Raw genomic sequence first — 11,937 nt, forward strand, 5'->3', positions numbered from 1 at the left:
CACACTGCTCTCAGAATTGTTTTTTGCTTTTGTAAATTTAATGATCAGTCATCTTATTACACTGATCTTAAGGGCATATATAATAAGCCTTTGAAAAATATGGCCTCCTTTGTATTTCAGGATGAATTTCTACAGACTAGATAAGTTTTTCTGAAGATCACTGTTATCAATTAGACATTTTGAAATGACTTGAAATGTTTTCCTAAATGTTTTCAGAAAACCAGTTTATTTTGTAGTTTTAGCCAAAAAGTGCCCTTTGTCATACAATTAATTCACTTAGCATTCATAATTTTTTCATATGATGAATTGCAAAAATAAAATCATAGACTGGCTTTCTGGTTGGATTTCAGGTGAGATGTGCTTAGGCCAGAGCTCTTCCTCAGTGTTTGATTTTTCCCATATTTGTTGTTGTTGTTTTATATATATATATATATATATGTATATATATGTATATATATATATGTATGTATATATATATATATACACATACGTATATATATATATATATATACACATACATACATACATACAGATAGGTGCTGCATTTATATCTGCTGGTTTAAAATTGTCATATTTCACTACTAGCCTTTTAGTGTGGCAAATCATGTTTTACTTTTAATTAAGCAATGGTAATGGAGTATCTAATTCTGTAATTGAGTTTTGTACTCACCGCACATGGATCATTCCTCATCTGTAATGTGCCCCAAATGCAGCTTCATTTTCCAGATACCTTGATGCAGAATAAAGTTTTTCATCATTAGGTGCAGCCTGGCGTATGGCATATTTTATTTCTGGTTTTTCAAATAAATGTGAATGTTCAAATTTAATCGAACTATAAACAAATATATTTTTAGTAATACTATGTCAATCTTAATTTACCACTCGATGTTGGTGCTTACCTTATTTTCTCCATTCTGTAGTACTTACTGTGGATCCTGATACTATTGGTGCTGCTTTTGAAGTAAGGACTGTACGTTTTAAGTAATAAGACTAGTAGGGTGGTGATGTGCTGTTTGCTTTATTTAAAAAAAAAATGGCTATTCCATCTACAGAATAAGATTTACACTGAGGCAAAACTAAACTGTGAGCAGAGCATAGAGGCCAATACTAACTCCGTGAAATCCTGCTGGGATATCAGAAATAAAAACAATGTACTAAAATTTTAGTTTAAATATACTGATTCTTGGTGTAAGAATCAGCTCACTTACCCACAATTTCCACACTCAGCATGCATGCCCACAGATAAGGCTTTGGACAACAACCTGACCAATCAGGTGGGATTTCACAGCTGTATTTTTAAGAAGTAACTCAATCCAAATCTGATAATGACAAAATAGTTGATATTATTTTATTCTTATTTGAACTCCACTGGAGTCAGGGATGAAGTATCATCTTCTATTCCAAGAATGAAGTCTTCAGGTAATGTCTCAGGTGCTATCTGTGCTAACTGGTCATCATAAGAACGTAGGGTCCATAATTTCTCTAATTCATAGGTTTCTCTGGTTTCTGGAAGCATCAAATGAATCACCATGCTGCCTATCAATAAAGGACAGATAAGAGTTAAAGAAGCAGTTCATTAGCTTTTATTCTTGTGCTCTCACAAACCTCTGTGATAGAACAGTGATTGTCAAAGAATGGATCCATATCCAAATTAGGACTACCAGGCAATTTACTAGAAATGCAAATTATGGATACCTTTCCTACAGAAATGCCATAGAAATGATGTTCTGCTTTTCTCAGTGCTTTATACAAGAGAAGGACACGGTATCAATATGTAACATTCCTGGTGATTACTTCACTCTCAGTGGATATCCCATTTCTGAATATACTCTGAGCAAAGCATGGATTGCCTTTTCTTCTAGACTGTCTTTTCAAGGCTGTGAATAGTCTCAGAAAGAGGCCATGTCCCTCCAGAGCAAAGGACAGGTTTACTTAGAGAAGCGGGTCTCAGGACATTTTTTATTTTTACAAATGAGGCTGGAGAGAAGGGAGACTCCTAACATCCTACAATGCACAGGATCTATCTCCCCACTCCCACCTGAATCACATGGTCCAAAATGTTAAGAGTGACAAAGCACAGAAACCCTGGCCTAACAGCCTTAGCAGAGAAAGTGTCTTCCGCCACACACAGCAAATGTGGGTTTACTTCCTGCCCATTATAAAAGATGTGCTAGCCTAATCTCAGGATTCCTCTCTCAGAACTTTGCAGATGTCATCTACCCCGGTGTTTCTCTACCTATAGAAAATGGGCTCAGGGAAGCTGATGAAAACAACAAAAACAACGAATGCTGCTGCTGGCTACTGTTACTGTGATGAGTAATAAAACTGTCCATCTCTAACCCAGGAATAGCCTTGCGTCTTTCACCAGTGCCCATGAAACTGGGACGCTAACTTGTTAGTTATAAAATCTCAGACCCTTCACAATCCTTGACAATTACTGTTTTTTCCTTTATAATACAGATCTTATGAAATACTTACATATATATATTAATACCCAAATTTGTTAGGTCTTTTCAAAATTCCAGTCCTCTGCTCTTGTCCTTCTCAGTACCTGAAAGGTCCTTGACCTTCGCTTCATCTGAGTCCTTCTGGGCCAACGTTATGTATACTCCAAGCCTTCTATATATCTCTCCCACCTCTACCACGTTATCTACCCTGTTCTCCACCATCTTTCTGAACTGCGTGGCTAGTTATATACTTACACATTAGGTGAGGTTTTCACATGTTAATAAGACCTCCTGGGTTATAATTAAAACTTTAAACAAGTATCAAAAAATATCACATGAAAAACAATCTGATCTCAATCCTTTTACAACTGAAAATAGTTCAAGATTAGGACAAAATATATACTTATCTGCAACATATGTCAAAATAACTTACCAAAGTCCACACAGAGCCAGTCATCAGTGTCCTTCCCTTCAATCTTAACATGAGGCTCACTTTTACATTTCAGGTATTTATACTGAAAAAAGCCAGATTATATATTAGGAGAGAGGTGGAGGAAGTCTCTTCTCACTGAGGATGGTCTGTGGGGGTATTTTTCTTGATCATAAGAGGAATGAGTAGGCTAGTTCCTAAGTTAACTATACTCCATAGTAAGTTGAGGAAACTATTCCTCCCCCACACCCAAATCCTACCTACCCTCCTATACCTCTTCTCTACTGAATACCTACTACCCAATCCCTTCTGAAAGGGCCATTCTACTCATATCCACCAAGGTGTGTCTGAGGCAAAGAGGACCAAGCTCATTCAACATCTGGTCCTCACCTACATCACCTTCAGGACAATATTCATGGGATTTTACCATCCCATGGCTCTATTCTCAATAGGTCTTATGAATGGTCCAAAACACCCAATACACTAGTATCAGACAAACAGACTTTAAATCAAAAACTATTACAAGAGACAAGGATACTAATGCAGTGATAAAGGGGTTCAATACTCCAGATGATTTAACAATAATAAACATGCACCAAAAATCAGAACTCCTGAACATATGGAAACAAACATTGATAGAACTGAAGGGAGAAACAGAGGACAACACAATAATATGGAAGACTTAATGCTCCATTTTTTTTTTAAAAGATTTTATTCATTTATTTGACAGAGATAGAAAGAAAGGGGAGTGGGAGAGGGAGAAGCAGGCTTCCCACTGAGCAGGGAGCCGGATGTGGGGTTTGATCCCCGACCCTGGGATCATGACCTGAGCTGAAGGCAGACGCTTAACGACTCAGCCACCCAGGTAGGTGACCCGGTACTCCATTTTGAATAATGGATTAAAAAAAAAAAAAAAAGACCAGTGAGGAAATAGATGACTTGGACAACACTACAGGCTAACTGGACCTAATAGACATTAACAGAACATTCCATCCAAAATAGAACACACATTTTTCTGAAGTGCACATGTAACATTCTCCAGGATAGATATGTTAGGCTACAAAACAACTCAATGAATTTAAAAAGCCTGAAATCACAAAGTATATTTTCTCATCACAATGAAATGAAACCAGAAAGCAACAAAAGGAAAAACAGAAAAGCCATAAAAACAGTAAGTCAAAGAAGGTATCACAAGGGAAATTAGAAAATATCTTGAGACAAATGAGATTAAAATACAACATACCAAAACTTAATGGGATATAGTAAAAGTAATGTGAAGAGGGAAATTTATAGTTACAAATGCTTCCATGAAAAAAAGAAAGTTCCCAAATCAACAACCTAAATTTACACCTTAACTAGGAAGTAAAGAAATTAAACTTAAAGCTAGCAGAAGGAAGGAAACGATGATCAGAGATAACCAAAACTGACAAATAACCATGAAACCAAGATTTGGGCCTTGAAAAAGATAAAACTGACAAATCTTTAATTAGACTTACTAAGAGAAAACAGAAGATCCAAATAACTAAAATCCAAGGGGGCATTACTTTTTTTTTTTTTTTAAAGATTTTATTTATTTATTTTACAGAGAGATCACAAGTAGGCAGAGAGGCAGGCAGAGAGAGAGGAGGAAGTGGACTTCCTGCGGAGCAGAGAGCCCAATGCGGGGCTCGATCCCAGGACTGAGATCATGACCTGAGCTGAAGGCAAGAGGCTTAACCCACTGAGCCACCTAGGTGCCCCGGGGGCATTACTTCTTAAAAAAGGCATGATGAATAATATGAACTATATATCAGCAAATTGGATAATTTAGACAAAATGGACAAATTCCTATCAACTCAATTTACCAAGACTGAATTGGGATTGAATCAGTAATTGAAAACCTCCAAACACGAAAGGGGAACCCTCCTACACTGTTGGTGGGAATGCAAGCTGGTACAGCCACTCTGGAAAACAGTATGGAGGTTCCTCAAAAAGTTGAAAATAGAGCTACGCTGTGACCCAACAATCATACTACTGGGTATTTACCCTAAAGATACAAATGTAGGGATCCGAAGGGGCACGTGCACCCAAATGTTTATAGCAGCAATGTCCACAATTAGCCAAAATATGGAAAGAAACTAGATGTCCACCAACAGATGAATGGATAAAGATGTGGCGTGTATGTGTGTGTGTGTATAAAAAATATATATAATGTAATACTATGCAGCCATCGAAAAAGAAATCTTGCCATTTGCAATGACATGGATGGAACTAGAAGGTATTATGCTAAGCAAAGTAAGTCAATAAGAGAAAGACAATTTTAGCTCTCTGATATGAGGAATTTGAGAGGCAGGGTGGGGGGATTGTGGGGGCTAGGGAGGGAAAAAGTGAAACAAGACCGGATTGGGAGGAAGACAAACCATAAGAGATTCTTAATCTCAGGAAACAAACAGGATTTCTGGGGGTGAGGTGTAGGGATGGGGTGGCTGGGTTATAGACATTGGGGAGGGCATGTGCTATGGTGAGTGCTGTGAATTGTGTAAGCCTGAGGATTCACAGACCTGTACCCCTGGGGCAAATAATACATTATATGTTAATTTAAAAAAAAAGAAAGAAAAGAAAAGAAAACCTCCAAACACTATTATATCTCAGTTAAAAGAAAGAATGAACAAACAAGACCAGACCGAACAATCTCCTAACAAAGTAAAGCCCTGACCAAATGGTTTCACAGATGAATTCTACCATTTAAACCAAAGCTGAAAACAAATAAATGAATGAATGAATAAACAAAAGCTAACACAAATTCTTCTCAAACTCTTCTAAAAAACTGAAAAGGGAATCCTTTGTAACTCATTCTATGCAACTACCATTACCCTGAAACCAAGGCCAAAGACACTACAAAAAAACAAAACTATAGACCAGTATTCTTGATGAACACTGATGCAAAAATCCTCAATAAATTATGTGCAAGCCCAATTCAACAGTATATTAAAAGGATATACAACAAAACTGAGTGAAATTTATGCTTGGAGTGGAAGGATAGTTCCATAATCAATCAGTATAATAAACCACATTAACAAAATGAAAAACAAAAGCCACAGGATCATCTCAAATTTATGCAGAAAGCATTTCACAAAATTCAACACCCTTTCATGACAAAAATACTCAAAGACAAAAATACTAAAAGATAATAAAGATCATACATGAAAAGCCCACAGCTATTGTCCTACTCAATGGTGAAACACTAAGTTTTTCTTCTAAGGTCAGGAACAAGACAAGAATGCCCATTTTTGCCACTTCTATTCAATATAGTACTAGAAGTTCTGGCCAGATAAATAAGAGCAAGGGAGGGAAAAAAAAAGGTAATCCAATTGGAAATGAAATAATGAAATTATCACGGTTTACAGACAACATGACTTACATACATAAAACCCTAAAGATTCCACAAAATCATATGTTAAAATAAATGATTTCAGCAAAGTTGTAGGATACAAAATTAACATACCCAATCAGCTATGTTTCTATACACTACCTAATCAATAACCTGAAAACGAAACTAAGAATTCCATTTACAATGGAATCATAAATAAAATACTTACCAATAAATTTAACCATGGAGACAAAAGACTTGTACACTGAAAACTGTAAGATGTTGCTAAAGAAATTAAATAAAACATCAATTAAACGGACACTGTGTTCATGAACTAGAAAACTTAAATTGTTTAGATGTCAGTACCAGGCAAAGCTATCTACAAATTCGATGCAATCCCTACCAAAATCCCAGTGACATTTTTTTTTTTTTTGGCAGAAGTAGAAAAGTCCATCCTAAAATTTATATGTAATTTAAAAGGACCCCAAATAGCCAAAAACAGTCTTGTAAAGGAAGAACACAGTTGGAGCTCTCAACTTACTGTTATCAAAACTAACTACAAAGCTACAGTAATCAAAACAGTGAGCAAGCAAGGCACCTGGGTGACTCAAGTCAGTTAAGCATCTAACTCTTGGTTTCAGCTCAGGTCATGATCACAGAGTTTTGAGATTGTGCCATGGGATAGGCTATGCACTCAGCACAGTCAGCTTGAGATTCCCTCTGCCCACCCACCCACCTCTGTATTGTCTCTCTAATAAATAAAAATCTTTAAAAAGGGTGGGGCACCTAGGTGGCTCAGTCGCTTAAGCACCTGCTTTAGGCTCAAATCATGATCCTGGGGTCCTGGTATCAAGCCCCACCTCAGGCTCCCTGTTCAGTGAGGAGCCTATTTCTTCCTCTGCCCCACCCCCAACCCTGCTTGTGCTCTAATAAATATATAAAATCTTGAAAACAGTGAGCAAGGGAGACCAATGGAATAAAAGAAAGAGCCCACACAATCAAGCGATTTTCAACAGGGGTACCAAGTTCATTCAGTGGGAAATGGGCAGTCTTTAACAAACGGGGCTGGGAAAACTACACATCCACGTGCAAGAGAACAAAGCTGGACCCTTACTTTATACCATCTACAAAAACTAAAAACCGATCAAAGACCTAAACATAGGACCTAATACTTTTAGAAGAAAACACAGTGGAAAGCCTTCCTGACACATGACACTGAATTTGGCATGACTGCTTGGAGAGGACACCAAAGGCACAGGCACAACAAAAGATAAACTGGACTTTACAAAATTAAAAGCTTTTGTGCATCAAAGGACACTATCAACAGTAAGACAACCTAAAGAACAAAAAAAATATTTACAAATCACGTATTTGTTTTGGGATTAATATCCACAATATATACAAAACTACAACTTAACAATGATGACAACAAAAAAACCAACCTGATTAAAACACAGACAAAAGACTTCATTAGGCCTTTTTCCAAAGACATACAAATGGCCAGTAACACGTACGTGGATGCTCAACATCACTAATCATTAAGGAAGTGTAAATCAAAACCACAATGAGATGCAACTTCACACCCATTAGGATTACTATGATCCAAAACCCAGAAACTAGGAAGTGTTTGCAAAGATATAGAGAAACCGGAACACTTCTGAACTGCTGGTGGAAATGTAAAGTGGTGCAGCCACTAAAGAAAAGAACATGGTGGCTCCTCAAAAAACTGAAAGCAGAATTACCAGGATCCAGCAATTCCGCTCCTGATATTAAAGGCAGGGACATGAACAGACACTTCTACACTCACGTTTATGGCAGCAATATTCATAATCTCCATAAGGTGGAAGCAAACCAAATGAAAATCAACAGATGAACAGATAAAATGTGATCTATACATACAGTAACATACAGTCTTAAAAAGATGAAATTCCAACACAAGCCACCACATGGATGAACCCTGAAAACATTTTGCTAAGTGAAATAAGCCAGTCATAAGTGGACAAACAGGGTATGATTTCACTCACATGAAGTACTGCATTGAATTCAGAAAGAAAGAATGGTGGTTGCCAGGGTACAGAGGGAGAATGGGAAATTACTGCTTAATGTAGAGAGTTTCAGTTTTGCAAGATAAAAAACATTCTGGGGATGGATGGTGGTAAATCACAGCACACTGATGTGAATGTAACCACTGCCACTTAACTGCACATCTTAAAAAATGGTGAAATGCTTAAAACGTAAAACCTCTCATTCCTTTTATATCTCCAAGCACAGAGGTCACTTCTAAGTCTTCATCTTCCTTTGTCCCACCAGAACATCTAACAGCTCTCTAACAGAGATCCTGGGACCCTGTCTTGTAACTCTTCTCTATGCCCTCTTGGTTCTCTTTCTTATCTCTCCAACTACTCCTTCTTTGGCATCTCCCTTTGCTTTGCCATATTGCAGCAAGGTTCTGTTTTCAGTCCCCTTCTTATTTTACCACCCTTCTCTAGGCAAACCTAACTTTTGTTTTGGTCTTAACCATACCTTTTATGACCAATTTTCAACAAGCTGAGAGAGGTTATATTCCCCTGTAGAGTATTATCAGAATCAACTAAAGGTCTCCAAGTATATTCCTCACTCTGATTCCTGTTCAGTCTAATTAGAAAATGAACGGTCTTCCTTTTCCTCAATTAGACCTATGAATTCAGAGGGTGAGGACTAAATTTTTTCATCCTTCCAATACCCACCACAGTGCTTGGAAACACTGGACACATTCAAACATTTGAATTAAACCACAGGCCAACATGGTCCAAAAGAACTTTTTGCAATTATGGAAACATTTTATAGTTGTGCTGTACAATATGGTAGCCATTAGCCACATGTGGCTACCAAGTACCTGAAATATGGCTAGTACAGCTGAAGAACTGAAGTTTTAATTTATAATTAGTCACATGTGGCTAGTGGCTACCATAATGAACAGTGCTACTCTAGATTTCCTCTGGGTTATACTGTCTTCTAGCCTGCCTCAAATTGTTTTATATTTTTTATATTTTTTTATTCATTCATTCATCCATTCATTCAATGACCACAAGAGACAAGAATTAGAGGGTGCCTGGGTGGCTCAGTGGGTTAAAGCCCCTGCCTTCGGCTCAGGTCATGATCCTGGGATCAAGCCCCACATTGGTCTCTCTGCTCAGCATGGAGCCTGATTCCCTTCTTCTCTCTGCCTGCCTCTCTGCCTCCTTGTGATATCTCTCTCTCTCTCTGTCAAATAAATAAATAAATAATCTAAAAAAAAGAGAAAGACAAGAATTAGAAATATCCTGACTCATTTGTCTCCTTGTCACTATCAAGGAACATCAAACACTCAGGCAAATACTGAGAATCTGGACTTCTTACATCACTTCATGATGGATGTACTTTTCAAGTGTTGCTCGTCAGCATGATGCCCTGACACTCTTCCATTAAGTGAATGATTCCAAAGACAAAAGAAAGCATCCTACCATTTTGACAATGTAGTAGGCCATCGCATGCAAGTGTCGGGTGGAAGTTCCACTACCAATCACAAAGTAATCTGTATATTTCAATTCTGGAGGAACCTTGATCACACAAATGTCTCTTGCATTTTCTTGCCTCAGAAGTGAAACCAGCATATCGATGTCAAACTTGGGACCAGTATGATCTGAAATGCACAAAGATTCACTTGTGTCAGGTGGCCAAACAGAAGATTCTGTATGCATCCAGATGCAGCAGCTAACAATGAAACTGTTCCTCGATGACGGTGTTGAGATCTAAAATGTTTTGAAAGACAGAAACGTCCAGGCCTCCTGGAAGCTAAACCTGGGCAGTGGTTTCATACAGCATCGCTCAACTTTTATGGTAAGAGTGAATGTTCAGGTTACACAGAGCCACCATACATTCTTCGATATTACCACATTCAAGTAAAACTGAACATCCACAACAAATGACTTTCTGTTCACTAATATTGAGGAACACACCTCAAACATACACAGCTGAGCTGAAAAGCCTCTTAGGTAGTAGCATCTGCTCCACAATCTTAACACATGAGAGATGAAGAAAATGAGGCCTAGCAGAATAAACAAACACGACCCACGCCAACCAATGAGAGCTAAAAATTTAACATTGATCTTCATTTTGAAGGCTCAATTTTCTTGTTAAAGCCATCTGGATTATGTAGCAACTGTTATCTGTGAAAACTTAACTTTCTTTTTTCTGTAGAGATTTGCATATTCTGTTCTTTACCTTGGAGTATTAGAACCTGTAAATTTAAAGCTCTCTTACATTCTAAAGCTGACTCCCAAGAACCTGGTGGCTAAGTCCACCAAGACCTCTCCCTCTCAGACCCCAACCTTTCACAGATGAGATCTGTTTACAGTCTCTCAAATTTCTAAAAACTTGCAGTAATTAGAGGAACTTCAATTGGCGCCGTCCCCTATTAGAGCTTCTTATGCACCTCTCAGGCCCCAGACCCAGCCATTCCTCAGAATCCTCACGCCCCAACACTTTCGGCAAGTCCGCTTCTCGGGACTCTAGGAAGAGCGAAGGCAGCTGAGGACAGTGAGGTTGTGATGCCAAGGGTCCGATGCGGCCACTCAGACGTCTGGGGTTTTGGAGACATTAGTTTCTCTCTCGCCGCGTTAAACGCAAAGCTGGTGCCAACATCTCTGAACATCTTTCCCGCTCTGGAAAAAAGATCTTTCCCTTCTCCAAGGGAAAGGCATAAACAAGAGAATTCAGAGGCTCCTCGGCCGAGACCCAGCTCCCGGCTGCCGGCAGGGGCCCCCGCCGCCCTCCTCCAGGCCGGTACCTGCTGTGCCTGTCTCCGGGCGCTTCTGGCCAGCTGCCCCCTCCGCCCGCTCCTCTAAGCCCGGTCCGCCGTGCAGGCCGCGCGCGCGGTCGGGGCTCAGGCAGGCCAGGCCCAACGCCGGTCCCGCCTTAAGCCGACCCGCGGCCAGCAGACAAAGCCGTGGCCCCCAGCCCGCCGAGAGCACCGCTCCCGGGGACAGAGCCCTGCGCCACAGCAGCGACCCAAATCGCCGCGCCACACAGCTTACAGAGCCCATCCGTTTTCCCGAGCGACGACTCACCCGGCGGGCCTTAATGGAGCCCGAGCAGGTCGGCTTTTCATTGGCTAGGCCAACGCGTCAAGGCCTCGAAAATTGACGTAAGGGGCGTGGGCGGGACCAGAGCCCGGAGCGGGGCGGAGTCCGAGTGCCCGTGGGCCCGGCGGTGACCCGGAAGGGCTGATTTGGGGGTTAGGTTTTGCGGGAGTGGAAGGGCTAGTTATTTGACTGCCAACCCTTGCTTTCCCTACGTTGTAGTGCAATGCGCTATGGTATCCGCTGTCTCTTTTTAAAAAATGTCTTCCTCCACAGGAATGTAAGCCGCACGAAAGCAGAAATGTTTGTTTTGACGTGGTCTCCGCAAAACCTAAAACAGCTGGTACAGAATGTATGGAAGTTGCTGCTGTTGACTATGGTGAGGGACAGAAGCAAAGACTGTTTCCCTTTAGCCCAAAAGGCTGGCCTATATATAGCCTTCATAGTTCCGATAAGGATCAAATACTACTAGTTGCTACCTTCTTAAGCGTCTCATCACTGCCTATACTTCTCACCAGTAGTTAGTATCTAGTTGAATGATAAGCAACAAAGAAGTCTTACGAAAGTAGTGTTTATAAGCAGAAGTTCGAAGAAGACATTTATGATTAGTCC

The 11,937-nt window shown here is 39.7% G+C and overlaps 1 protein-coding gene across 1 annotated transcript; it reads right to left on the reverse strand.

The window, feature by feature from the left end:
* Window positions 1–1,028: 1,028 nt before the first annotated feature.
* MALSU1 (mitochondrial assembly of ribosomal large subunit 1) lies at window positions 1,029–11,289 on the reverse strand. Its single transcript, XM_032873291.1, has 4 exons — window positions 11,034–11,289; window positions 9,709–9,887; window positions 2,881–2,962; window positions 1,029–1,536 (listed from the first exon to the last, which is right to left on the reverse strand). Exons 1-4 carry the CDS (start codon window positions 11,287–11,289, stop codon window positions 1,355–1,357), a joined length of 699 nt encoding a protein of 232 aa, XP_032729182.1. The 3' UTR covers window positions 1,029–1,354.
* Window positions 11,290–11,937: the final 648 nt, after the last annotated feature.

The sequence above is a fragment of the Lontra canadensis genome, unplaced genomic scaffold (assembly GCF_010015895.1).
Source record: "Lontra canadensis isolate GAN:19392208 unplaced genomic scaffold, GSC_riverotter_1.0 scaffold2, whole genome shotgun sequence".
In the NCBI taxonomy this organism is placed as follows: Eukaryota; Metazoa; Chordata; class Mammalia; order Carnivora; family Mustelidae; genus Lontra; species Lontra canadensis.